This window comes from Stegostoma tigrinum, chromosome 9 (genome assembly GCF_030684315.1).
Source record: "Stegostoma tigrinum isolate sSteTig4 chromosome 9, sSteTig4.hap1, whole genome shotgun sequence".
In the NCBI taxonomy this organism is placed as follows: Eukaryota; Metazoa; Chordata; class Chondrichthyes; order Orectolobiformes; family Stegostomatidae; genus Stegostoma; species Stegostoma tigrinum.
The window spans coordinates 94,897,589-94,924,419 of NC_081362.1; the positions used below are offsets into that span (position 1 = coordinate 94,897,589).

Sequence of the window (26,831 nt, forward strand, 5' to 3'; positions counted from 1 at the left end):
CTAATCCCTGCTGTGTCATAGGTAACGGATTGGCTTTGGGTCATTTATTTTCAGGATGTGGAGCTCTAACATTGGAAGGTGCTGTCTGAGGATCTTTGGTGAATTTCTGCAGTGCATCTTGTGGATAGTACATGCTGCTACTGAGCGTCATTGCTGGAGGGAGTTGATGTTTGTGGATGTGGTGTCAATCCAGTGGGCTGCTTTGTCTTGGATAGTATCAAGCTTATTGAGTTTTTTAGAACTGCACCCATCCAGGCAAGTGGGGAGTATTCCATCACACTCCTGACTTGGGCATTGTAGATGGTAGACAGGTTTGGGAGTCAGGAGATGAGTTCAGTCATTGAAATATATTCAGCCTCTGAACTGCTCCAGTCACCATGACAGTTATGGATTGGGTAACAAAACCTGGGCTTGACATGTTGCCCACTTCCCATTGAAGGATAAGGGAAGAAAAAAAAATGTGGCTGGTCAAGTTGAGTTTCAGGTCTAGTTACTCAAGGGTTTCGGTGAATGGAGAATGCCATTGGGGGAAATCCAATCACATCTGCAGTTCTCTGTAGGATCTGATCTAGTAGAACTGAACTGGCTCAGAGGCGGACTCCAGGGACTTGTACATGTCATAGAGATGCTCATTCTGACTCAGTGCTCATTGGTACAGTGCTGCATTGCCTGATGTTCCAAAGGGTCCCTAAACAGAGGCCAATTCACCACTCTCCAGCATTAATTTAAGGAAGATCAGGAGACTTCTCCCTGCTGTCCTGAGACAATGTTCATTCCCCTACCAAGAACATCAGAACAGTTGATTTCTGGTCTTTTTTTTGTTGTTGTTGTTTGAAATAACTGCGCAGAGGTCAGTGTCCCGTCACCAGCTCACCCTTTATTTACAAGGTCAGAGGTCACACAACACCAGGCTACAGTCCAGCTGGTTTATGTGAAATCACAAGCTTTCAGAGCACTGATCCTTCGTCAGGTGAAGTCTGAAAGCTTGTGATTTCAAACAGACCTGTTGAGCCTGGTGTAGTGTGACTTCTGACATTGTACACACCAGTTCAACCCCAGCATCTCCACATCATTTATGTACATGTGCACAGTACATGGCCTCTGTACAGCAGCTTAGAGCCAGTCCCTAGAATGAGGCGACTCTGGATCCCCTGTTTATATCTGTCAGCCATGGCTCCCTGACGGGCCCAAGTTATCAACCCCAATCAAGGATCTCACAGTAAATGAGATCCACCTACCCCTGTTCCAATCACTGTGTGGTTGTTTGTGGGAGCTTTCTGTGTACACATCAACTGTTTCAATGCCCTACAATCCAACAGAGACTGGACTCAGAAAATACTTTGTTGGACGTCAGGTGCTTTATGATTTTCTAAGTTGTGAAAGTGTGAGTGAAGCTTTCTTTAGCTGGCTAATGGTTATTTACTTCCCCTCAGGTCATGAGGTCAACACCCACTATCGCAAATAGTGAAGCTGAAATCAATTCCCAAAAGTGTCACCAATGGGACTACCTACTGGGGCTCTGAACAACTGTGACCTGTCTGCGTCAATCATCTGCTCTAACTTTCGCTAAATCAGAAATCATAGAATCAGAGTGTTCAGAAGAGGCCCTTTGGTCCATTGAGTCTTTCCTGACATAAACCGACACTAAATCTCCCATTTTCTAGCACTACGCCCACCGCCTTGAATGCTATGACAATTCACTGCTCATTCTTGGATTACATTTTAATGGCTGTGAAGTTTCCCACCTCAGTCCCCCTTCTCAGGCACTGCATTCCAGACTCCCACCACTCTCTGGGTGAAAATATATTTCCTCCAAATCCTCTCTAAACTTTCTGCCCATCACCTTAGCGTTATGTGCCCTTGTTAGTGACCCTTCAACTGAGGGGAACAGCTGCTTTCTCTTCACCCTGTCCCTGCCCCTCCCAATCGTATACACCTCTATCAGGTTCCTGCTCAACCTACTCGAAAGAAAACAATCTGTCTTTTTTCCAGACTCTCTTCCTTGCTCAAATGCTCCATCCCAGGCAACATTCCTGGTGAATCTCCTCTGTACTCCCTCTTACCTCTGACAACCAACCCCATGTATTCCACCTGGGAATATGCTGTGACAACTCAACAGCTCCAACTATAAGGTTTTGTGGACTTACCCCTTCTTTGCTTCTTCAGCTGCTCTCAGGTCTTTCTCTGCCTGCAGGTCAGACATATTTCCTTCTCTATCATTAACGTCAGGCTTTCCAGGCAGAGTGGGGGAAGCTCCCTTCTTAACGCTCTGCTGTTGGGATAGGTCAGGCTGATCAACCTGTTGATCAGCGGCTCTCTCCGATTTTTCAGTTCTGGCCTTTGTCTTCTCATCGTGGTCTCCAGGCTCTGGCACCGGGTGCATTATATCTGGGAGCCCAAAGGAGTCGCTTTGACTCGGTCGCAGAGACTGAGGTTGAGTAGGAAAGTCAGAATGTTTTCCAGAACTCCTGTGCATGTCCCCCGTGCCTGGGAAGTGTGACGGGTCTTGGACTTGATCAGTGTTCACCTCTGAATGAAACTGTGATGGTGAATGAGGTGATGACAACAAACTGGGGAGTACTTTCAAATTGCAGGCCTCGTCTGGAAGCGAGAGTTGACATCAATCACCAAATGAACAAATTAAACATTCTGCAAAACTGTTTGCTAACCAGTCACAGTAAACATATGGATGGATGGATGAATGTAAAATGATTTGCACACTGGCCCAGAACCTTTCTCTCATCAGATAGAGAATGCAGTGGATACACAAAACCTTGGGGGTCACTAAGTTGTGATTCAATGGCTGGCAATCTTGTTTCGGACTCAGAGTACTGTGGTTTCAAACTACATCTACAGGCTTCCACAGAGTTGAGTAATGCTGCACTGCCAGTGTGTTCAACTGAGACTCAGGTGTGAAATGTCCCAGGGTGCAGTAATGGTCTCCTTGAAAATGGAGCCATTATGTGTTCCTAACTGAACGTCATGGGACAGAGTATTTAGCTGTTAATCCCACCATCCTCTGTGGGAGTCTGTTGTGCGTAAAACTGCCTGATGTGCTTCTCTACTTTCTGGGGGTCTCAATCAAGAGTTTGGTGGGGTGGGGTGAGTTGGGGTGGAGGTTGGTGAGAGGGGAGTGGGGGCAGCTGCAAGAGTATTCAAGGGACCCACCAAAAACAGAGAAAGGCTGAAAAATCAATCGAACAATCAGAATTTGAGTCAGGGTTGTGAGAGCCAAGATATTTTGTCAATGAAGGGTTTCTATGCCATGAATGTCAGGGTGGCTTTGAGTTTGAACAGGCTTTGCGTGATGTGCAGAGATTAAACTGGTCTGAAAAGGAGGCTCGGTAGTGGTTGATGGGTGCAGTGATGACAGATGGAAGGGTGGCGGGTCACGTCCTTGTTTATAATAAGTTTACTTCATGTTTCTCATAAAGCAGCAATCACCCAGAGCATCTGACGAATGGTGACAGATACTCCACAAGTTTGGAAAATGTTGACATGGATTTGGTGTCTGTGTACATGTTCCATGTTACCAGAACAATACCAGCCAACTACAACGGCCACTTAATTATCGAGAGGTGAATCATGAATGTGGGTGTTACATACTGTTATGACATAATTGTGCATGATTTGAACCAATAGGGGTAGAGCTAAGGAACACAAAGGGTGCACTCACAACATGTTTGGGGTTTACTACAGGCTTCCCAACAGCCAGCAGGAGATAGAAGAACAGATATGTAGGCAGATTTTGAAAAGATGTCAAATAACAGGGTTGTTATCACAGGTGATTTTAGCTTCCTATATATTGGCTGGGACTCACTTAGTGCATGAGGTGCAGATGGGCCAGAATTTGTAAGGACTTCTTGAAACAGCATGTAGATAGTCTGACTAGGAAAGGGGCCATAGTGGACCCAGTATTGGAGAATGAGCCTGGCCAGGTGGTCAACGTCTCAGTAGGGGAGCAGCTTGGGAATGGTGATCACTTAAGGGACTGATGGATAAAGATAGGTGTAGTTGTCAGGTGAACATGCTAAAGTGGGAGAAGGCTAATTATAAAAATATTAGGCAGGAACTGAAAATTGTAGATTGGAGGCAGATGTTTAAGGGCAAATCAAGATTTGGTATGTGGGAGGCTTTCAAGTATAAGTTGATGGGAACTCAGGACTAGCACGTCCCTGTAAGGATGAAAGATAAGTATGGCAAATTTAGGGAACCTTGGATAACAAGAGATATTGTAAGCCTGATCAAAAAGAAAAAGGAAGCATTTATCAAGGCTAGGAGGCTGGGAACATATGAAGCAAGGGTGGGATACAAGAAAAGTCAAAAGACACTTAAGCAAGGAGTCAGGGGGGCTAAAAGGGGTCATGAAAGGTCATTGGCCAACAGGATTAAGAAAAATCCCAAGGTTTTTTTTTATACATAGATAAAGAGCCTGAGGGTAGCCAGGCAGAGGGATGGCCCACTCACGGACAGGGAAGGGAATTTATGTGCGCAGCCAGAGGAAATGGGCGAAATATTAAATGAGTACTTTGCATCAGTATTCGGCAGAGAGAAGGATTTGATGTATGCTGATGTTCTAAGGAAGGGGCACCAGACCCGAAACGTCAACTCTGCTTTTCCCTTCATAGATGCTGCCAGACTTGCTGAGCTTCTCCAGCAACTTTGCTTTTGTTGGTGGATGATGAGTCTGGGGAAGGGAGTGTAGATAGTTTGGGTCATACTGAGATCAAAAGGAAGGAGATACTGGGGGTCTTGAAAAACATTAAGGTAGACAAGTCCCCAGGGCCTGATGGGATATACCCCAGAATACTGAGGCAAGGGAGAAAATTGCTGGGACCTGGAGGGAAATCTGTCTATTTCCTGTCTATAGGGGAGGTCCCAGAGGATTGGAGAATAGCCAATGTTGTTCCTTTGTTGAAGAAGGATGGCAGGGCTAATCCAGCTAATTACAGGCCGGTGAGCCTTACGTCAGTGTTAGGGAAATTACTGAAGAGGATTCGTCGAGACAGGATTTACTCCCACTTGGAAATAAAGTGGGTGTATTAGAGAGAGGCAACATAGTTTTGTGAAGGGGAGGTCGTGTCTCACTAACTTGGTTGAGCTTTTTGAAGAAGTGATGAAGATGATCGATGAGAGTAGGGCAGTGGATGTTGTCTACATGGACTTCAGTAAGGCCTTTGACAAGGTTCCTCACGGCAGGCTGATACAGAGGGTAAAGCCACATGGGGTCAGAGGTGAGCTTCCAAAATGGCTAAAAAAAAACTGGCTCGGTCATGGAAGACAGAGGGTAGCAGTGGAAGGGTGCATTTCTGAATGGAGGGCTGTGACATGTGGCATTCCTCAGGCATCAGTGTTGGGACCTTTGTTGTTTGTATTATGTATAAGTGATTTGGAGGAGAATGTAACTGGTCAGATTAGTAAGTTTGCCGATGACACGAAAGTTGCTGGAATCGTGGATTGCGATGAGGACCACCAAAGGATATAGCTGGATACAGATCAGTTGGTGAGTTGGCAGTGACATGGCAGATGGAGTTTAATCTGAAAAATTGTGAGGTAATGTATTTTGGAAGGTCTAATCCAAATGGAAAATATGCAGTAAATGGCAGAACCCATAAGAGTACTGATAGACAGAGGGATCTGGGTGTACAGTACACGGGTCACTGAAAGTGGCAATGCAGGTGGAACAGGTAGTCAACAAGGCAAACGGTATGCTTGCCTTCATTGGCTGGTGCGTTGAGTTTAAAAATTGGCAGGTAACGTTGCAGCTTTACAGAACCTTAGTTTGGCTTCATTTGTAATATTGTGTTCAATTCTGGTCGTCACACTACCAGAGGGATGTGGTGGCTTTGGAGAGGGTAGAGAAAAGGTTTACCAGGATGTTGTCTGGTATGGAGGGCATTAGCTATGAGGAGAGGTTGGAGAAACTTGCGGTGTTCTCACTGGAATGAAGGAGGTTGAGGGATGACCTGAACGAGGTCGACAAGATGATGAAGGGCATGGACAGACTGGAAAGTCAGAAGCTATTTCCCAGGGTAGATGAGTCAGTTACTAGGGGGCCATGGGTTGAAGGTGCGAGGGGCAAGGTTTAAAGGTGATGTATGAGGCAAGTTTTTTTTTACAAACAGGATGGTGGGTGCCTGGAGCTCGCTGCCAGCGGGGAGGTAGCAGAAGCAAATACGATAGTGACTTTTAAAGGGTGTCTTGATAAATACATGAATAGGATGAGAATAGAGGGATAGAGTCCCTGGAAGGGTAGGGGGTTTTAGTTGTGAAGGGCAGCATATTGGTACAGGCTTGGAGGGCCGATGGGCCTGTTCCTGTACTGTAGTTTTCCTTGTTCTTTGTTCTTGGTTCTTAGATTTTACATCAATGGGGAAAGCAGCAATTGGGTTATCAGCTGTTCTACTGGGGCATGTGAATTGTGCCCAGTATCAAATCTACTTTTTTTATAGGAAAGAGCTGAGAAAGAAGCCACTGGAATTTCAAAGTGTAACAGGCAACTTGATTGAAAGATAGAAGATCCTGAGGGGTCTTGGCTGGATAGATTTGGAGGGGCCGTTTCCTCTTGGCAGTGAATGTAGAACTCAGGGTCATTGTTTAAAAATTAGGGATCACCATTCAAAGCAGATGAGGCCAAGTTTGTTTCTCATAAAGGGTTGGTTGAAAGTCTTAGGAATTCTCTTTCTCAAAGGAGGTGGAAGGAAAGGGCAAGAATATTGTTAAGGCAGAATTGGATAGATTCTTGGTAAACAAGAGGGGTCTAAATTATCAGGGGTAGGCTCACAAATAAACTAACAATCAGATCATTCATGATCTTATTGAATACAGGAGCAGGTTTGAGGGGCTGAATGGCCAACATCTCCTCTTTGTTCATATCTCATGGGTACAACTTGCAAAGTGTAAGGAACCAAAAACTGAACTTGCTGGAAAAGCTCAGTAGGTCTGGCAGCATCTGCGAAGAAACAAATCGGAGTTAACCTTTCGGGTCTGGTGACCCTTCCTCAGAACTGGAGTTCTTTCGGTTTTTATTTTGCAAAGTGTAAGAGTTGTTGTGTGAGATTCTCTGGTCAGCTATAGAGTGGAGAATAAAAGAAAATTGCAGTCCAAGAAGCGAAAGACAGTCAAGTTGTAAATACAACAATAAGTGAAATTGTTTAATTTTGTAACTTCGTTTATACAGAAAAATATACTTTTGTTAAAAGGGGGCCCATGGGGATTTTGTAACACAGAAGTACATGAGAAACATAAGCTTTGACCATCCAGCTCTACATTACCACAGTCAGTCTCTGGGCTTGAAGAAGATCTATGATTGTGTGTGTAAATCTTGGGAGATGCTGATGTTGTGAAACGCAGAAGCTCTTTCTTAGTTAATGTGATGCAGTCATAAAGTCTGATACGGTGCATTATCAAAGAAGTTAACTCATTCGAAATATATCCAGCAGCACACGGTAAAAATGGAGTTCCGCTTCTCAGCCAAGTACTTCCAGAGTTTAGCGTGGGATGGATAGTGAATAAAGCTCTTTCTATTTTTCCCTCAATTGACGCATAACATTGTAACACTTTTACATAGAAAATGACTTTCGGCTCAGTGATCCTACCTACCTGCAATATTATTTTGGTCCATTTCTCATCACTCTTTAATCCCATTTGCTGATGGGGCTTTGGTTAGTTGCTTCCAATAATCTACTGAAGTTTCTTGTTCTGCCTCTGGTGTTTCCCTGTACTTACCATTCCTGAAGACTAGTGTCAGTTATTCAATAAAAAGTCCCCTGAATCATAATCCATTTCAATGCTGGAGGATGATGGGGTACAGGGAATAGGATTGAGATACCTCAAAATTTATCCAACAAAATATCAGCTTCATCATGCACATGAAATTGTCAACTTTTTCCAAGGCTAGCTTGCAAAGGAGCTCACCAGATTAAACAGAGAACAAAGTAGCAACTGTAATAGTTATGCTGTAAAAGTGAAGGTGTACTTTACATATTTGTAAATGCTCTTCGAAGGGTTGGTGCAGACTTGATGGGCTGAATGACCTCTTTCTGCATTGTAGGGATCCTGTGATTTACATGTTGCTTAGAACACAGTCTGAACTCAAGAAATTGAGCTTGAAGAGGAAGGGATGGGAGGGGTACTCAGTAAAGAATTAGCAAAATCTTTCTGAGAGGCAAGTTTTAAAGATGCTGTGGAATGAAAGCCTGTCTTTGTGCTGATGGTTGATGGCACATTGGTTTCGAGTAACATCTTGCGAAGCCTCAAAAACTGAGCTTTTAGCTGGGGTAGTGGAGGAAACAGTGACCTGGGCAAAATTTTGTAGGAAACAAAAAGGAGATAAACTGCCAGCAAGGTGGCTAGTGGGGGACAGAGGGAGGTGTTGCCAGTTAGCAGGAAGAGAAGAGCTGACTAAGTAAATTAAATGGGCAAAGCCTGCCAAAGGCCACAGCACAGAGGGATTTGGGAGGCCTTGTGAATTAATCACAGAAAGCTGGCATCAAAATTCAGTGGAGGGCAAATGGAATGGTGGCCTTTATTTCAATGGGAATGGAATATGAAAATAGGGAGATTTAACTAAAACGATTCAAGGCAGTATTTGGACTGCAGCTAGAACACTGTGAAGATTTGGTTCCTTTATCTAATTGGCCTTTGAGGCAACACACAGAACGTTTACTAGGTTAATCCCAGATCTGGAGGGAATGAGGAGAAGTCAAGTGGATTAGTCCGAAACTCAGTGGAATATAGAAGAACGAGAGGCAAACTTATTGAAATATACATGATCCTTAACAGGGGATGGTGCTTAAGAGATAAATGCAGAAAAGTCTTTTCCCTTTGTGGGAGAGGCTTGGACCAGAGGCCGTAATTTCAGATTAAGGGGTCACCCAGTTTATACAACAATAAAAGGAGGAAGTTTTCCTCTCAGAGAGTGGTCGTCTGTGGAATTCATTACTGCAGAGAGCCGTTGACGCTGGGTTAAAGCTGAGACAGACAGATTTGTAGTCAAGGGTTGTAAGAGAAAAGGCAGGCAAGTGAAGTTGAGGATTCTCATTAGCGAGTTTTGAGAAGATTTGTAGCTCAGGTTGAGTTTCTGGATGTGAGTTTGCTCGCTGAGGTGGAAGGTTTGTTTTCAGATGTTTCGTCACCATTCTGGATAACATCATCATGATGACGAAACATCTGAAAACTAACCTTCCAGCTCAGCGAGCAAACTCACATCCAGATTCTCATATTAGCCATGATCTTAATGAATAGTGGAGCAGATCCAATGAGCCAAATGGCCTAATTTTCATCCTATGTCTTCTGATCTGTAAAATAGGTTGCATAATCAGCCAAAACCAAACAAACCCAAAGCAAGACAAAGCGAAGATGTTTCCATGCTAATTTAAATACTTTAATCACATCCATCAAAAGTAGAAGCTGAGGCGGGTTTATGGAAGGGAAAATCATTCATTCTCTGCAATAAATACCTTGCCTTTTGTTTAAAGCAAGTTCAGCCTTTACGCATAATTAGGCTTAGTTGTCATTCACAACGACACACTGTTAAGAGAGGTAAATATTTCTTTTTGGGATAGAGATATCAATGTTGTTGTTTACTGCCTTTCCTTAGTTATCCTTGAGATGGTGGCACTGAGCTGTGGCCACCCTTGCTACAGGAGAGAATTGAGGTGGTGACAGTAAAAGAATGGTGATCCATGGTCCAGATTTGTGGGAGAAGCCAGTTCAATTCTAATTTTCCAAAAGGAGAGGAAAAAAGAATTCACGGTGGGATCAGAACATGTGAGTGTACGCTATTTTGATCAACAGCACAGACATGATGGGCTGAATGGTCTCCATCAATGCTGTTTCATTCTTTGCCTCGTTTAGGGTGGCTCTGTGTCATTGAAGGAAACTGTGTTCACATGCAATTGGTGCGGTTGCCCTTCTGTGTGACAGAGTTCAAGGTGGGGGGCGGGGCGCAAGTGTGCTGTCAATGTAGTCTCAGGGAGTTCTTACAATGCATTCGCTAGGTGCTGCTGGCTGGCAGGAGTGGATACTGAATCCAGTGACACTAATCAAGCAAATTGGGCTTGTACCTGATGGATTTTTTCCCCCACAAACGCAGTTAGATAATTTATAACAGGAGACACTTTCGTATCATGTTCTGTAAACTGCACAGAAAGATCTCCAAAAAGACTTCTTAAAAGGTCATTCTCTACAGGGACAGAAAATCTTAAGGAAAGAATTTGCAGCTCTGCGTCCCCTAACTCAGAAACTCCATGCAGTAAAGGTTTTGAGTAAGAATCCAATTTGCTTACTGATTATAATAGGCCTGCTCATAATAAAGAGGAACAACAAATGGTTGCACTGTATTAACTTAATGGTTAGAAATTAAGCTAGGCTATCTCCCTTGCTCTCATTGTCTCTTCTTCTCTCTCTGTCTCTGTCTCTCCTTTGAAAATTGACATAATCATCCAGGATTCTCAGCATAAGCAACACATCGCTAGCAACATCAGCACGCAACTTACGCTCCGCATTCTTGCTCCAGCAGATTGGTTTTGGAGGCACAGCCAGGCACTTCAACACAGGCTGGGGGCTTGGTTTAACACCTTCATCTTCTTCAGCAGCAGTGGGGATGACAGTGGACACAGTGAGATGGGGCACCAGCAACGGTGATGGCTGGGCTTCCTGAGAAACAAGGCAGCCTTCTGGTGTTTCTACAGGATAAGAGAGCAGTTGAAGCAGAAAGAAAACAAGGCAAGATAAAGAAAAGCTATAACCTCTGTGCCCTGCAGGAGGTGCTAGTCACACCCATTGATTGATCACTGAGTGAAGCTGCTGACAGTGAAGGCTGTAATCATTTCCCTTGAAAGGCAGAAGTTGTAATAAGCCTGACTGCTGTTTATTATGAAGCACTGAGTTCCTCTGTGAAGGTGCTGGAGAATGGAAATCTTGCTTCCCATTGCCACTCTTATCACTAAGTCTTTCACAAAAAACAGGAAATAACTGCCCAGGATTAGAAGAGGGCCATCAGGCTGACACAGTTCAGTCCCCCAGCTCAATAAATGCATCAACTTGTTCAGCTGCAGCTTAATGCCCTCTACACCATTGTCCCTTCTGATGTTAAAATACAGATTTACTTTTTCCATTTTCCACATGGACATCCTAAGGCCCCGTGCACCTGTCCTATTTTCAGTGAGCATCTGAGATTTAAAAATGTTTAATTCATTTTATTTGCTTCGGACCATGGAATGAAGCTCTCTAGGCTTTGGTCTTGTAATTCTAACTTGAAGCTCGCTACCTTCCCAAACTGCTGCTGTCCCAGTGATTCAAGCTCTCCCACAATGCAGTCAGAGAGGAGGTTCCAGGACTTCGACTCAATGTCACTGAAGTAACGGTGATATATTTCCAAATCAGGAATGGGGAGTGGCTTGGAGAGGAACTTGCAGGTCACTGTATTCCCATGTGTCTGCTGGCCTTGTCCTTATAGTTGGAAGTGGTCATGGGTTTGGAAGGTGCTGCTAAAAGAGCCTTTAGTGAAGTTGCTTCTTGCATTTGGTACATAATGCTGCTGCTGTGTGTCAGTGGGAGAGGGGGTAAAGGTTGCATGTGGTCTATTGGGTGAACAGGCTGCTTTACTTTGGGTGGTATCAAACTTGTTGCAGCTGTACCCATCCAGGCAAGTGGGGAATATCCCATCACACTCCTGACTTGTAGATGATGGATAGGCTTTAGGGAGTCAGGAAATGGGATACCTACAATAGAATTCCCAGCCTCCGACCTGCTCTTGTATCCATCGTACTGATGTGGCTGGTCCAGTTCAGGTTCTGGTCAATAGTAATCCCCAGGATATTGATAGTGAGGGATTCAGTGATGGTAACACCACTGAACTCCAACAAGCTATGGTTAGATTCTCTTTTGTTGCAGGTGGTCACTGTCTGGAATGTGTATGGCACGCACCCTACGTATCAATTATGGGTTCCACTCTAGATATTGTCAAGTCTTGCTGCATATGGGCAGGAGGTACTGGGTCCAGAATTTACATGCTTCACTCATGCAATCAAACAAATTCTTGGAATGAGCCCAGTTCCACTTAGCCAGCTCATCGAACTTTAAATGTTTACATGACGGCCTTCTAGTTGGTATGGGGGTGGGGGGGGGCAGGGAGGGGGAGATGGGATTCCATCAATTTTTAAGAAGATGTCCTGCCTCAGGGTGCTGTCAGTCTGCATGCTGGCAGTGCCAGTTAGAAGCAGTGGCCATAGTGAGTATGGAAAGTGTGGCGTTCAACGTTGGAGCCAGAGATTTAGGTATGTGTGAGATCTCTGTGGTTGGGAGGGAGGGGCAGAGGAGGCTGGTGGGGGGTGTGAGGTAGATGTGAAGTGGGGGAGGAGTCTCCATGGACAGACAGGTACCTAAACACCTCCCCACCAGCCCTCCAAGCCAATGGGGTTAGAACTGCCAACATACTTATTTAGGGTAATCCTCTTGGGATCTTTTCTGTTCAATCAAGGCAATGTCAGGAAGAGACCCTAACTAGACATTAATTGCAGCCAGCCCAACTCATCTATCCACAGCTGCCCACAAATTGTGGCATTGGTGGGTAGACTGGCAGCAGGCACCATCACTCAGGCTATGGTGCTCTCACTTAACAGATTCACAGTCCCACCCCTCCCATTTTCCTGCTTGCCAAGTGAATGGTGCTGAGCACTGTGCAATCATCGGCAAACACCCCCACTTCTGACCTTATGGTGGAGGGAAGGTCATTGATGAAGCAGTTGAAGATGGTTGGGCCTAGGACACTACCCTGAGGAACTCCTGCAGCGATGTCCTGGAGCTGAGATGACTGACCTCCAACAACCACAGTCAACATGACTCCAACCAGCAGAGAGTTTGCCTCCTGATACCCTTGATTCCAGTTTTGTTTGGGCTCCTAGATGCCACTCTCTGTTGAATGTGGATTTGATGCCACAGAGGATCCTAATTCTCAGCTTTCAGTTACCAGTTGGCACCTAGCACGTGAAGGGGTGAGTTTTGTGCTGGCTGTGGTAATTTGGGAAAGCTTGATAATCAAATTCTGAAGCTGAATCATTCATCTCACAAAAATTAAAAATAAAATGGTTGCTGAGTGAGAAGAGTCGATCATAGTTCAACCAGCAGGGAACAATTCTGGAATGTTCTAATTTCACGTGTAGGCTGTTTCTCGGATCGTTCCAGATCAGACCCGATAATCACGATTTGGCAACAAGGATTGCCAGCAACTCTGAGCGTGTGTGATGATATCTTGCTGACTAATCACAAAACGAGTCACAAGGCAATGGGTGTTAGCAGCTTCTTATTCATAGAACAAAGTCGCATTGAAACAATACATGCCTCTTAATCACTGGTGGCATCTACATGGCATCCGAGCGCAGCAATTTCTCACCACCTGGGAATCTAAGAGTCATGTGGAATGTAGCTTAGCAAGTTAGTACTTCTGAAAAGGCTAAGACTTTTTCCCACTGGAATGTAAGAGGTTGAGGGGTGACCTTGTAGAGGTTTATAAAATCATGGGGGGTACAGACAAAGTGAACAGCAAGGGTCTTTTCCCTAGAGCAGGGTGCTACAAAACTAGGGGGCATATTTTTAAGACAAGAGGAGAAAGATTTACAAAGGACATGAGGGGAAACGTCTTATACAGAGTGGCTGGTCTGCTGGATGCAGGTACAGTTACAACATTTAAAAGACATGCAGATGAGAACATCAACTGGAAAGGCTTGGAGGAATATGGGCCGAATGCAGGCAAGGGTAACTAGTTTAGTTTGGGAACATGGTCAGTGTGGACTGGTTGGGTCTGTTTCCATACTGTATGCTTCTATGAAGGTCATTGGAATATATACAAAAAGCACCAGTATGGATCCCCTATCCAGCTGTTCCAGCCAGCTTCTATCCTAAACTATGGAATCTTCTCCGTCACGGCCCACATTCCATACTTTACATATAACGCAACTGATCAAACACCAACATATACCCACAGATATCATTGCCATGTGCAAGGCATATGGATGTAGTGATTATATTTACATATAAAGATCTAAACCCACGACGTTATAATATAAAGCACCTTATGACCTTGTATAGTTCAGACTCTGGCTCATGTTGATACCACAAGACAGGAGCAGAAATCAGGTCATTCAGCCCATCGAGTCTGCTCCATTATTCAATCTTAGCTGATAAGTTTTTCAATCCCATTCTCCCTCTTTACCCCGTAACCCCTGATCCTTTTAACAACCAAGAACCTATCTATCTCTGTCTTAAATATACTCAGTGACCTGGCCTCCACAGCCTTCTGTGGCAGTGAATTCCATTATTCACCACTCTCTGGCTGAAGAAGTTTCTCTTTATCTCTGTTCTAAAAGGTCTTTACTCTAAGTCTGTTCCCTTGGGTCCTGGTCTCTCCTACCAATGGAATTCTTTTCCCAACATCCACTCTGTCCAAGCTATTCAGTGTTCTGTAAGTTTCAATTAGATCCCTCCTCATCCTTCCAAACTCCATTGAGTATAGACCTAGAGTCCTCAAATGGTCCTCATATGTTAAGCTTTTCATTCCTGGGATTATTCTCATGAACTTCCTCTGAACCCACTCTAGGGCCAGTACATCTTTCCCGAGATATGGAGCTCAAAACTGCACACAACACTTCAAATGTGGCCTGCCCAGACCCTTATAGAGCCTCAGCAGTACATCCCTGCTTTTATGTTCAAGTCCGCTTGAAATAAATGCCATAGTTGCATTTGTCTTCCTAACTACTGACTCAACCTGCAAGTTTATCTTGAGAGAATCCTGGACTAGAACTTCCAGGTCTCTTCGCACTTCAGGCTTCTGAATTTTCTCCCAATTTAGAAAATAGCCCATGCTTTTATTCTTCTTATCAAAGTTCACGACCTCAAACTTTGCCCACATTGTACTCCATTTGCGCCTTCTGTGCCCACTGTCCTAACCCGTCCATATACTTCTACAGCCTCCCCACCTCCTCAATACTTCCTGTCCCTCCACCTATCTTTGTATCGCCTGCAAACTTAGCCAGAATGCCCTCAGTTCCTTCATCTAGATCATTAATGTATAAAGTGAAAAGTTGTGGTCCCAACACTGACCCTTGTGGATCATCGCTTGTCACCGGCTGCCATCCTGAGAAAGACTCTTTTATCCCGACTCTCCACTTTCTGCCAGACGGCCAATCTTCTATCCATGCTAGTATCTTGCCTCTAACACCATGGGCCCTTATCTTACTCAGCAGCCTCCTGTGTAGCACCTTGTCAAAGGCCTTCTTGAAGTCCGGGTAGATAACATCCACTGGCTCTCCTTGGTCTAACCTGATCATTACTTGCTCAAAGAATTCTAGCAGATTTGTCAGGAATGACCTCCCCTTGATGAAACCATGCTGACCTAGCCCTATTTTACCATGCACTTCCAGATATTCATAAATCTCATCCTTCACAATGGGCTCTAAAGTCTTGCCATGACCGAGGTTAGGCCAATCGGCCTGTAATTTTCCATCATTGCCTTACTCCCTTTTTAAACAGGGATGTCACACATTAGCAATTTTTCAGTCCTCTGGGATCTTCCTTGACTCTAGCGATTCCTGAAAGATCACCACTAATGCCTCCACTATCTCTTCAGCTATCTCCTTAACAATTCTAGAGTGTAATCCATCTGGATACTGGTGATTTATCCACCTTCAGGCTAATCAGTTTTACTCGCACCTTCTCCTTGGTGATGGCCACTAAGCTCAGCTCTGCCCCCCCCGACTCTCTCGAATCTTTGGGATATTACTCGCGTCTTTCACTGTGAAGACTGACGCAAACTAATTATTCTCATTACCCTCATATTTAGTCTTCTCCGTCCTTATTTTTTGTTTTGTTTCCCTCTATTGGTATTTGTAAGCTTTGTAATCTTCTGGTTTCCTACTGCCCTTCGCCACATTGTGTGCTTTCTCATTTGCTTTTATGCTATCCCTAGTCAGCCATGGTCGCCTCATCCTCCCTGTACCATGCTTCTTTCTCCTAGGGATGAATTTTTGCTGCATCTCCTGAATTACTCCCAGAAACTCCTGCCATTGCTGTTCTACCGTTTTTCCTGCTAGGCTCCTCTCCTAGTCAATTCTACCCAGCTCCTCCCTCATGTCTCTATAGTTGCCTTTATTCAGCTATAATGCCATTACCCCTGATTCTATCTTCTCTCTCTCAAAATTGCAGAGTACATTCATCAAATTATGATCACTGCCTCCTAAGGGTTCTGTCATCTTAAGCTCTCTTGAACTCTAATGTTGCTCTGTGCCTTGTCGTGCCTCAGGGAGATGAGCATGCTATCCTGTTTTGTTTAATAGGCATTGAGAAACTATTTCATTCCTCCCCACAGTGACGCTCCCTCCAATTATGATCTTCTTCATGTTCAAGAGGGTTCAGTCTGCTAGCAATAGATGAGGAAGTGAAGACACTATGGTAATGCCATTGGAGTGATAATCCAAACACCAGGATAATACCTGGAAGACATCGGTTCAAATCCTACCATGCAGATGGTGAAATCTGAATTCAATAAAACCTGGAAGATGGAACTGGTCTAATGGTAACCACAGTTAACTGGTCTAATGGTAACCACAGTTAACTGGTGTAGAAACCCATCTGGTTCACCAACGTCCTTTAGGGAAAGAAATTTGTTGTTCTCACCAGGTCTGGTCTATATGTGACTCTGATCTGAGCATTGGACAATAAATGATGGCTTGTCAGTGATGTCTACTCCCCAAAAATGAATTGTAAAAGACTCCTCAGGTGGCACAAGGTAGGAAGGGGAGTTATCCATCGACTGCCAGTTTCGGTATTAACGCAAGTGCCAGCGGTACGTGAAGACAGACAGTGAGGCCTCCTTTGGGCACCCTTCAAAGGTCAATGACAGACAGAGCTTGAACAGAGTGATAATCAGGCAACTTGCTCATTGTCTTGAGTGGAGTGCTGGCAAGGTTGGAAATTTACTGTTCATGTCTCATTGTCCAGAGGAGCTGGACAAAGATTTTCTATTTTCTAAAACAGCCTAACTTGATTGGTGTTAGCTGAAGTCACACAATGCGATAGTAGCCTGCATTCCCTGACAAACAGGGAGGTGAGGAGTTTACAACACGTGACTGTTCCATTGTCATGGCCACCAATATCAGTGATACATCAGCAGATGTAGTTTTCAAATTCTGATCATGGAATTTGAATTCATCTTCTCATGGTTTGGACTCTTGTGATTTCAAACAAACCTGGTGGACCATAACCTGGTGTCATGTGACTTCTGGTCTCCTACAGCCCTGACCTGTCAAACCATCTGACTCCAAAACCCTCACGGACTTACAAAATAATGTAGCACAGAAGGAGGTAAATTAGCCCAGGAAGCTGTCCAATGTCACCCCACACCGCCTGCTTTCGCACAATAATCCTACAAACCTCTCTCTTTCATAGGATATGGGCAACATTGGCAAGGCCCAGTATTTGTTCTCCATCCCCAATTGCCCTTGAAATGAATGGTTTGCAAGGCTAGTGTCAGCCATATTACTGTGGAACAAAAACAAAGTTGCTGGAAAAGCTCAGCAGGTCTGGCAGCATCTGTGAAGGAGAAAACAGAGTTAACGTTTCAGGTCCGGTGACCCTTCATCAGAACATATTACTGTGGGTCTGGAATCACATGGAGACCAGACCAGATATAGATGGCAGATTTCCTTCCCTGTAGGACTTCAGTGAGCCAGAGAGGTCTTTAACAATAATTAATCACAATTGGCCTGATCACTGTTGTGAGGGGATTATCTTTCAATTCCTGATTATTTTAATTGAATTTAATTTTCAACAATTCGCCATTGTGGAGTCAGCCCCCAGAGCATTAGAATCTCTGGATAACTCATGCAGACTCATTAACCTGAGAATTGGAACATGGCCTAGTGGTAATGTTCCAGTTACGAAAACCTGCTTCCACTGGTTATTCACATCTTACAACCTGTCGCATAAAAAAAATTCCGATGATCTTTCCTTCACTGGTCTTTTCGCTAAATGTCTGAAAGTAGTGTTTCTTTGTTACGGAGATAATGGGAACTGCAGATACTGGAGAATCCAAGATAACAAAGTGTGGAGCTGGATGAACACAGCAGGCCAAGCAGCATCTTAAGATGCTGCTTGGCCTGCTGTGTTCATCCAGCTCCACACTTTGTTTTCTTTGTTACTGATCTTGGTGCCATTCTAAACAGTTTCTCCTTGTCTACTCTATTAAAGCAACAACATTAACACTCTGCTCAACTCTCCGTGCTATAACAGCATGCTAATTAGGAGCAGGGGGAGGCCATTCAGCCCTCAGTCAATGAGATTATGATAGATCTTCTACCTCATTGTTATTTCCTGCCCCATCCCTGTAACTCTTCATATCTTTAATATCTACAAATGTAGCAGTCCCCATCTTGAATCTGCTCAATGACTGAGCTTCCATAGCTCTTTGGGATAGAGATTTCCAAAGATTCACCAGCCCTGAGTGGACTAAATCCTCCCCATCTCAGTGCTGAGGATCCCCATGAGGAGGGCGATCCTAGCTTTCCCATATCATTCTCTCTGAAGTAAATAAAACAAATCGTAGTTGAGTTCAGGATCAGCGCACGCAGACGGTGAGACCAAGTCACTGTATAGCACCCATTGTGCATAAGCACGTCCAGGTTCAGCTTTTGTTGGATCCACGTAGTTTACCATCGCATCAGTTGAATAAAGAATTACCTGGGTCTGGCAGTGAAAGGACTGGGTTTGTCGCACCAGCTTCAGTCGTGCTCTCTGCTGTTGGTTCTAATGTGATGGGTACAGCGTGTATCATGTGTCCATTTCTGCATGTTGTCTCAGCATTTCCATCTATCGGAAAGAAGAGAGTTTAAAATAAGGTGGCTTTACATTACACAGTCCTGTGATGTGCCGGAGCTGAACAGCAGGGTTAGATTTGGTCAAAAAAACAATAATGTGCATTTATTTAGCACCTTTAACATTAGAGAAATGTCTCAAAAAATCTTCACCAAACACAATCTGACAACGAGCTCCACGAGATGTTAATTTAAGTCAAAGAATTGTGGTCGAAAGAAGGCGAAGAAGATTTTTCTGAGGGTAATCCCTTACTGAGCTCAAGGCCCTGATTCCTGTTAAACAAGGGCTGGGTGAATGTCCGAATTGAAGGAAAGCAGTGATCTCAGAGGGAATAAATGGGTCACAAAGAAAGGGAGGAATGAGAGATTTCAAGTCAAAGATCAGATTCTACACTTTCAACTCGCAATTCCTAACTTTCTGTTCCACCTAGTGATGGTTATGATTAGATTCCCTTCAGTGTGGAAACAGGCCCTTCTGCCCAACAAGTCCACACCGCCCCTTGAAGCATTCCACCCAGACCCATCCCCTTATAACCCACACACCCCTGAACACTATGGGCAATTTAGCATGGCCGATCCACCTAGCCTGCACATCTTTGGACTGTAGGAGGAAACCGGAGCACCCGGAGGAAACCCACGCAGACACGGGGAGAATGTGCAAACTCCACACAGACAGTCACCCGAGGCGGGAATTGAACCTGGGTCGCCTGGTGCTGAGGCTGCAGTGCTAACCACTGAGCCACCGTGCCGCCCTTATTGCTGGTAAGTCTCTGTATTTACAAGCAGAAAGCTGCCTGACTCCCCAACATGTGTGACTAGTCCAGGGATGGCCAAGGTGACCTGACAGGGGCTGTATACATAACTCCGACTTCGTAGAAGATACCAGGAAGGGCAGGTATACACGCAGCAGCGATACGGCTACAGCTTTTACCAAGAAACTTGAGGTGTAGCGAAACAGATCCAGCTGTGTCCATATTTAAGCCCCTCGTTGCTGTAAAAGAGTGCATTAGAGAACACAGGGCAAAGCCATGCACTTGCGAAGCACAGTCATGATGTGACAGCTAGCTTTAACCTGAGTAAGCAAAAGGAAAAACCTCCGTGGTCCCAGGGAACATAGGGATGTTCTCTCATTACAGGTTGTGGTAGTTTAACCAGAGGGTCACCATGCAAGGGGAGAGTCCTTCAATGATAACCTCAGCCTGTGCTGGAATTCGCTGTTGGTGTCACTCTGACCCGAGTAAGATACCACAGACAGCAATTGCTCGAGAGGTGTTGCCTGAGGCTTAAACAACGGTCAGGGGTACCAGGGAGAATGAAAATGGGGCAACTGCAGTCGTACTTTTTGCTTGCATCCATCTGCGAAAACAGAAGTGACTTTTGTTTTACACCTCAGCAGAAATACACCACCCCCTGCAGGGCCACACTCCCACCACACCGGGAGGGTCTGCCACAAACGTGTCCTCCAAATGCCTACAGTGTGACTTAAACCCACAATCTTTTGACTCAGAAGTGAGACTGCTACCTGCTGAGCCACAAGTGACAAGTCAAAATTAAAGCTGTGAATTCACTTCAATGATTCCAGCAGGGATGGGAAGCTGCAATTTTAAGTAGAAACTTGAAATATTCCCATTAGAGCAGGGAAGGATCTCTTTCTCTCGCTCTCTCTCTTTGGGTACCACAGACTGGAAAATGGAAGGTGTTTGCGACAGTAGAATGCCATTAACCGCAGGGAAGAATAAAGAGATTTTAAAGGGTCACCAAAGCCAAAACATTAATTCTGCTTTCTCTCCACGGATGCTGCCTGACCCACTGCGTTTCTCCAGCAACGTAGGCAGCAGATTTTGTCCCAATAGGACATTAGAGGTCCTGAGGAAGGTCACTTGGCCTGCAACATTAACTCCAAGTTCTCTCCATAGATGGCGCCAGAGCTGCTGAACTTTTCCAGCAATTTCTCTTTGTTCCTGATTTACAGCATCCGTAGTTTCTTCGGTCTTTGTTCAAAATCCACTTGGGTTTTCCAAAAAAATCAGCAATGCTTTATTACCGTCATCACAGTCCTAATTCCAGACTTTTATAGCATTTAATTTCCACTATCTGCCATAGTGGGATTCTAACCTGGGGCCCCAGAACATTACCTTATAAATTTTAAAAGTTACAAGAAGTGAAGATGTAAAGTTACAAAATGGGGTGAATACAGGGAAAGAATATTTTCCTTTTTGATACAGAAATTTGTTGACAATTCACAAATGGAGAGCAATATTAAGATAACAGAAAGCTGCAGCACAGAAGGATTTGGGTCTCCTCGTGTGTAAATCACAAAAAGTGAACATCAGAGTTCAATAGGTTATTCAAAAGAAAACGGAATATAAAAGTAGGAAGGTCTTGCTAAAACTATCAAAGGTGCATGTCAGACCACAACTGGACCAATTGGAGCAGTTTTGAACCCTTTACCTTCAGAAAGATAGACTGGCATTAAAAGGCAGTCCAGAGAAATTTCACTTGGCTGATCCCGCAAGCATTGTCTTATGAAGAGATGTTGAGGAGGTTGGGGCTATATTCATTAATGTTTAGAAGAATGAGGGGAGACCTTATTGAAACATATAAACAAGGTAGATGTAGCGAGGTTATTTCCCCTCATGGGAGGGTCTAGGACCAGAGGACATCATCTCAGAATAATGGATCGCACGTTTAAGGCAGAGATGAGGAGGAATTTCTTCTCTCTGACAGTCATGAATGTGTTTAATTTTTTTTTACAGCAAGGGACTGTAGGGGCAGGGTCATTTAGTATATTCAAGGCTGACCCAGGCAGATTTTGACTCAGTAAGGGAATCAAGGGCTAGAGGGAAAAGGCAGGAAAGTGGAATTGACGGTTATCAGATCAGCAAGCATCTTGTTGAAGGGTGGAACAGATCTGAGGGGCTCAATGGCCTATTTCTATGTCTTCTGTTCTTAAAATTGTCTATAGGTAATTGTTGGAGCCTCGAGCACCTCGCCGCAGGGAAATGTCTGAATGAAGACATGTTTAATGGATGATTGGTTACAGTTTGATGCAGGAACGGATACAGTGATATGGAAAGAAATGGAGTGAAGGGAGAAGGAACACATCCACAAGAAAGACTGGCCTCTTTCTATGCCAGAACCTTCAAAAGGGCATGTCCGAAAACAGGCTGCACACTTTATGCTCATCAATTAAGACCCTTCAAAATTCAAAGCGATGAAAAAGCTTGGCGGGGTAGACAAAGAAAAGGCTTCTCTACTCTCGGGGAAGACCAAAACTAGCAAGGCCTATATATGGAAGAAAGTCACCAATAAATCCAACATAGATTCAGGGGAAACAAGTTTACTGAGAGATTATTGGGAATGTGGGCCTTGATATCTCAGGGACTGGTTAAAACAATTTACTCTCTTTATGGGGAAGCTAAAAATAGAAACCCAGGAGGCAGAAAAGAATACGTTCCCCAGGTGAAATGGAAGAAAATGGGAGGAAGTTATTGAGGAGCCCGCCCACGGGGCCAATCAATACAAATCCCATGTAATTCTACACCTCCTGTGGGCTTGCTCAGCCTGGGAAATAGTCTCGACTCTCTCTCCACAACTTAAGGTGAATGCAGCATTTGATTAAAACCCTTTGAGCTTCCCAAAGGTGTTACATGTTACCATTGAAAAGAGAGTTCCTGGTCCTATCTCTCTCAGTTGGCTGATAGCTTTTCCTGGCTGCTGCTCCCATTCTTCTTTGTCTTCCCAAAGCATAGAGGTTTGGCATACTTCTTAGCACTCAGGAGCTTCCATCTGCCATCCTCGGGTATGGAGTAGCCAAACTGGGATCGAGCTGGGGCATTATTTCCTAAGGAGCTGGCTCAGAATCTCACAATGGGATATATCCCTGCCTTGTCACAATGGCAGTGAAGTCAGGTCATTCATGACCTGGAAGGTGATAATGCCATGACACTCTTCATTCCATGTTGCTAAGCAAAGAGTTGTAATGAATTGTTTCATCTTACAAAGCCTCATGACCGTGATGATGTCACAAACCTGAACTGGGCAGAAAAAAGTGAAATCATCATAACAGATGATTTACAAAAAGGGGGATTAATGGGGTCGAAGCACCAGCTGCTGGGCTAAGGCACCCAGGATAGATATCTCCCCAGGATTATGATTTCACCCCACCCTCACCCTGACACTATACTGGATCAGAGCTGAGTCCCCAGCCTCCAACCTTTGCCCATCAATGTCTTCAGTATTCCAGACTTTGGGAATTAAAAGAATTTGTTCAAGATCGTCAAACATTATCATTGTCTGCTGCTGGGTGCATGTGTGTGTGTGTGTGTGCATGTGTCTGTCTGTGTGGGTGTGTATATGTATCGTGGGTATACATACGTATACTTGTGCATGTGTGTGTGTGTGTGTGTGTGTGTGTATATATGTACACACAAATCTATTTATTGACATATGTATTTGTGTAGTAATTCCAATGACTTTATAGAGGTTTATAAAATCATGAGGGACATGGCTAGGTGAACAGCCAAGGTCTCTTCCCAAGGTAGGGGAGCCCAAAACTAGAGGATATGGGTTCAAGGTGAGAGGGGCAAGATTTAAAATAGACCTAAAGGGGAACATTTTCATGCAGAGGCTGGTGCATGTATGGTATGAACTGTCAGAGAAGTGCTAGAGGTCAGTGCACTGACATTTAAAAGGCATTTGGATGGGTATGTATGAATAGGAACGGTTTATAGGGATATGGGCCAAATAGAGGGAAATGGGACTAGATTAATTTAGGATATCTGAAAGGGTCTGTTTCTGTACATCTCTACGACTCTATATGTGTACTTGTGTGCATGTGCATGCGTGTGTACGTGTGTGCGCGCACACACGTAGACTCCATAATCCTCGGCCCAGTTAATGCCCAAGGTTCAAACTGTTCGCAAACTTGGTGCCCAATCCAACCCTAGGCTGAGTTTTTGACCCCATTCTCCTGTCATCATCAAAACCATCTACTTCCATTCCTGTCATCTGACATCTCCCCTGCCTCACGGTGCCAGACAATGAAACTCTCAGATTCCACTTTTCCCACACAGTCAATGTTGTCCTGTACTCTGCTGGAAGCTGAGTTCATCCAAAATGCCTCACTGATACTGCAGTCCCTGTAATCCATCAGCAGCTCCGCACTCAATCTCAACGCTGTGCTCGTCCTCTGGAAGCACGTCCATTCTAAATGCTTAGCTCCCTCTGTTCAAATCCTTCCACTGCCTCTTTCCCTATCTCTGTAACCTCTTCCAGTTCCTCAACCCTCAACCCTCCAGGGCAAATGTGCTTCGCCGATGTTGCACATTCCCAATTCTAAGCACTCCATCGCTGGTTGTTTTGCCGTTGGTTCCCTGAAACGTAAGCTCAAGACTTTTTTTTGCCCTGAACACCCCTTTTTTAAACTGCTCCTTAAAATGGCAGCACGGTGGCTCCGTGGTTAGCACTGCTGCCTCACAGCGCCAGGGACCCAGGTTCGATTCCACCATCAGGAGGCTGCGTGGAGTTTGTACATTCTCCCCATGTCTGTGTGGGTTTCCTCCAGGCGCTTCTATTTCCTCCCACAGTCGAAAGATGTGCAGGCTATGTGGATTGGCCAAGGGAAATTGCCCATAGTGTTCAGGGACGTGTAGATTAGGTGGGTTATAGGGGGATGGGTCTGGGTGGGATGCTCTGTGAGTCAGTGTGAACTTGTTGGTCCGAAGGCCCTGTTTCAACATTGTAGGAGTTCTATGAAAATCCAAAGCTTTAGCCAGACTTTGGATCACCTATACCAATATTTCACAAAACCTTTTCTCATCACATGTGCTGCCGGGCCTGCTATATTTTCCACCAATTCATGATTTTGTTTTTTGACATTTCCCCATTTGGCTCGGTCTCAAAAATTGCCTGATTGCCCTTCTGTGGAGCTCTTGGTTCACGACATGAAGGGTGCTATATGAATGCAATTTGGCTAACTCATATCAGGCTCCCACCTGACCTAAACAGAAGCAAAGTGCTGCATATGCTGGAGTTCTGAAATGAAGAAAAAAAATAACAAAGTGCTGGATAATTCTCAGCAGGTCTGACAGCAGCTGTGGAGAGAGAAAAATAGTTAACATTCCGAGACTCATCCTTGGATTTGGTTGATTCTGTTTCTCCACTGCTGCCAGAACTGCTGAGTTTCTCCAGCAGTCTCTGTTTATTTCTCACTTGAGTTAAGTGGACCGTTAATGACCGTGGACAATCAAATGTAAGAATGCTAGTGTTTCCATGTCCTGTTGATTGTGTTCTGCATGTTTCCAGATCAACAGACTCCCAATTATTCATATGGCAGGATACGAGTTAGAAGACAGCAGTTTTGGACCGTCTAGGGACACTTCCCAGCCATCGGTTATAAATTGGCACCAAGTAGAGAGCTTATCCACCTAAAAATGGCTTTAAGGATTTGGCAAAAGGAGCAGTGTCTGTGGATGCCTGTTTCCAAAGGCAGGCTCCCCATCATATTGCTGCAAATAACACAAAGGAACAGCCACACACCTGAGTCAGATACATAATAGTTACCACTCCAGGCACATCTTAATATTCACCCATGGGACATGGGCATCACTGCAAAGGCCCAGCACTTAATGCCCATCTCTAGTTGTCCCCTTGAGAAGGCGAGCTGCCTTCCTGAACCTCTGCAGTCCACGTGCTGTAGTTAGAGCTAAAGTGCCCTTAGGGAGGGAATTCCAGGATTTTGACCCAGCAACGCTGAAGGAACAGCGATATATTTCTGAGTCAGGATGGTGAGTCGTTTTGAGAGGATCTTGCGCGGGGTGGTGTTCTCATGTATCTGCTCCTCCAGTCCTCAATCACATCAGGCAGGCTGCTGTAAATGAGCAGATGCTGCAGTGTCGGGGGTGTCAGATGGGATGTTAATCCAAGGTTAGAGTTTCAGCTGGAGATGTAAAAAGGTCCCTTGTGGCCATGACTGGGATAGAAATAGAGGCAGTATGCACTGCTCGTGCCTCCATGACAAGCACTTCAACAGGATTTGTGGTCATTTTCACATTGCTGTTTGTGGGAGCTTGCTGTGCCAAAAAAGAGAAAGGCTCTGCTCATTTCTGACATCAGAATAATAGCTGCATTGCAATATTGAAGTATGTTTGCAATGTGCTTTGGTTCATCCAGAGGTCATGGAAGGTTTGATGGAAACCTCTCTCTATTTCTTCCTGTTTCAGGTTTTACTGACTCTGTTAGTCTGAGTGAAATAATTGCTGGGGTCAGGGGAAGGTACAAGGTTTGGTTGTCTTTTCATTTCAGACTCCTCAGGGTGTAATTAACTCGTCTTTACATGAGAGGAATAGCAGTTTCCACGCTACAGATAGCTAGCTGCCTGTTTGCACAGCGTTGAAAGCAAACAGGTCCATTAAACTAAACGATAGACAATGGTTGCTATGGAGATAAATGAGCCAGTGTTGATCAGATTCTCATTTTGCTCTGACCCTCCTCTTGTCCTCCTCTCATTTCTGAGATGGTGTAAAAAGAATTCACACATTTAAGAGGAGAGTCAGTTTTCAGAAAGGAAGTTCAAATGCAAACTGGAAGGGGATTTTGAAAGCTCTGGGGTTAAGGGATGGGGAGCCATTGTTGGACAACTGGATCCCAAAGTGGATTCCAATCCAGGGATCAGGGTTTCAGTTGGTTGAAGATCATGCAGGATGGAAGGTGGGAGATCAAACAGTGGGGCGTTAGACCAATCAGAACATGATGATGACATAGACAAGGGTGTCAACTTAACATAAGGTGTGAGAGGGAAGGAGAGGGCTGATGTTCGAGATGGAAATGGGCGGTGGATAGGGTATGGTATTGGGAATGTGGCCAGGGTGGCAAGATTGTGAACAGCCTGGATAGTCTAGGCCAGGGTGGAATCATTGACAAAGGTATTAAATTAATCTCGGGGTTGGGGGGTGGTGCGCA

At 44.6% G+C, this 26,831-nt stretch overlaps 1 protein-coding gene across 2 annotated transcripts in view; it reads right to left on the bottom strand.

Moving 5' to 3' along the window:
* Nucleotides 1–26,831, bottom strand: part of phactr2 (phosphatase and actin regulator 2) — a 122,906-nt gene that overhangs the window by 24,908 nt on the left and 71,167 nt on the right. For both annotated transcript variants that reach the window (XM_048536147.2, XM_048536146.2), the window contains exons 4-6: nucleotides 18,736–18,864; nucleotides 10,500–10,688; nucleotides 2,148–2,601 (exon numbers count right to left, since the gene is read on the bottom strand). In XM_048536147.2, the coding sequence (XP_048392104.1) occupies nucleotides 2,148–2,601; nucleotides 10,500–10,688; nucleotides 18,736–18,864 (772 nt within the window). The remainder of the gene's footprint in view (nucleotides 1–2,147; nucleotides 2,602–10,499; nucleotides 10,689–18,735; nucleotides 18,865–26,831) is intronic.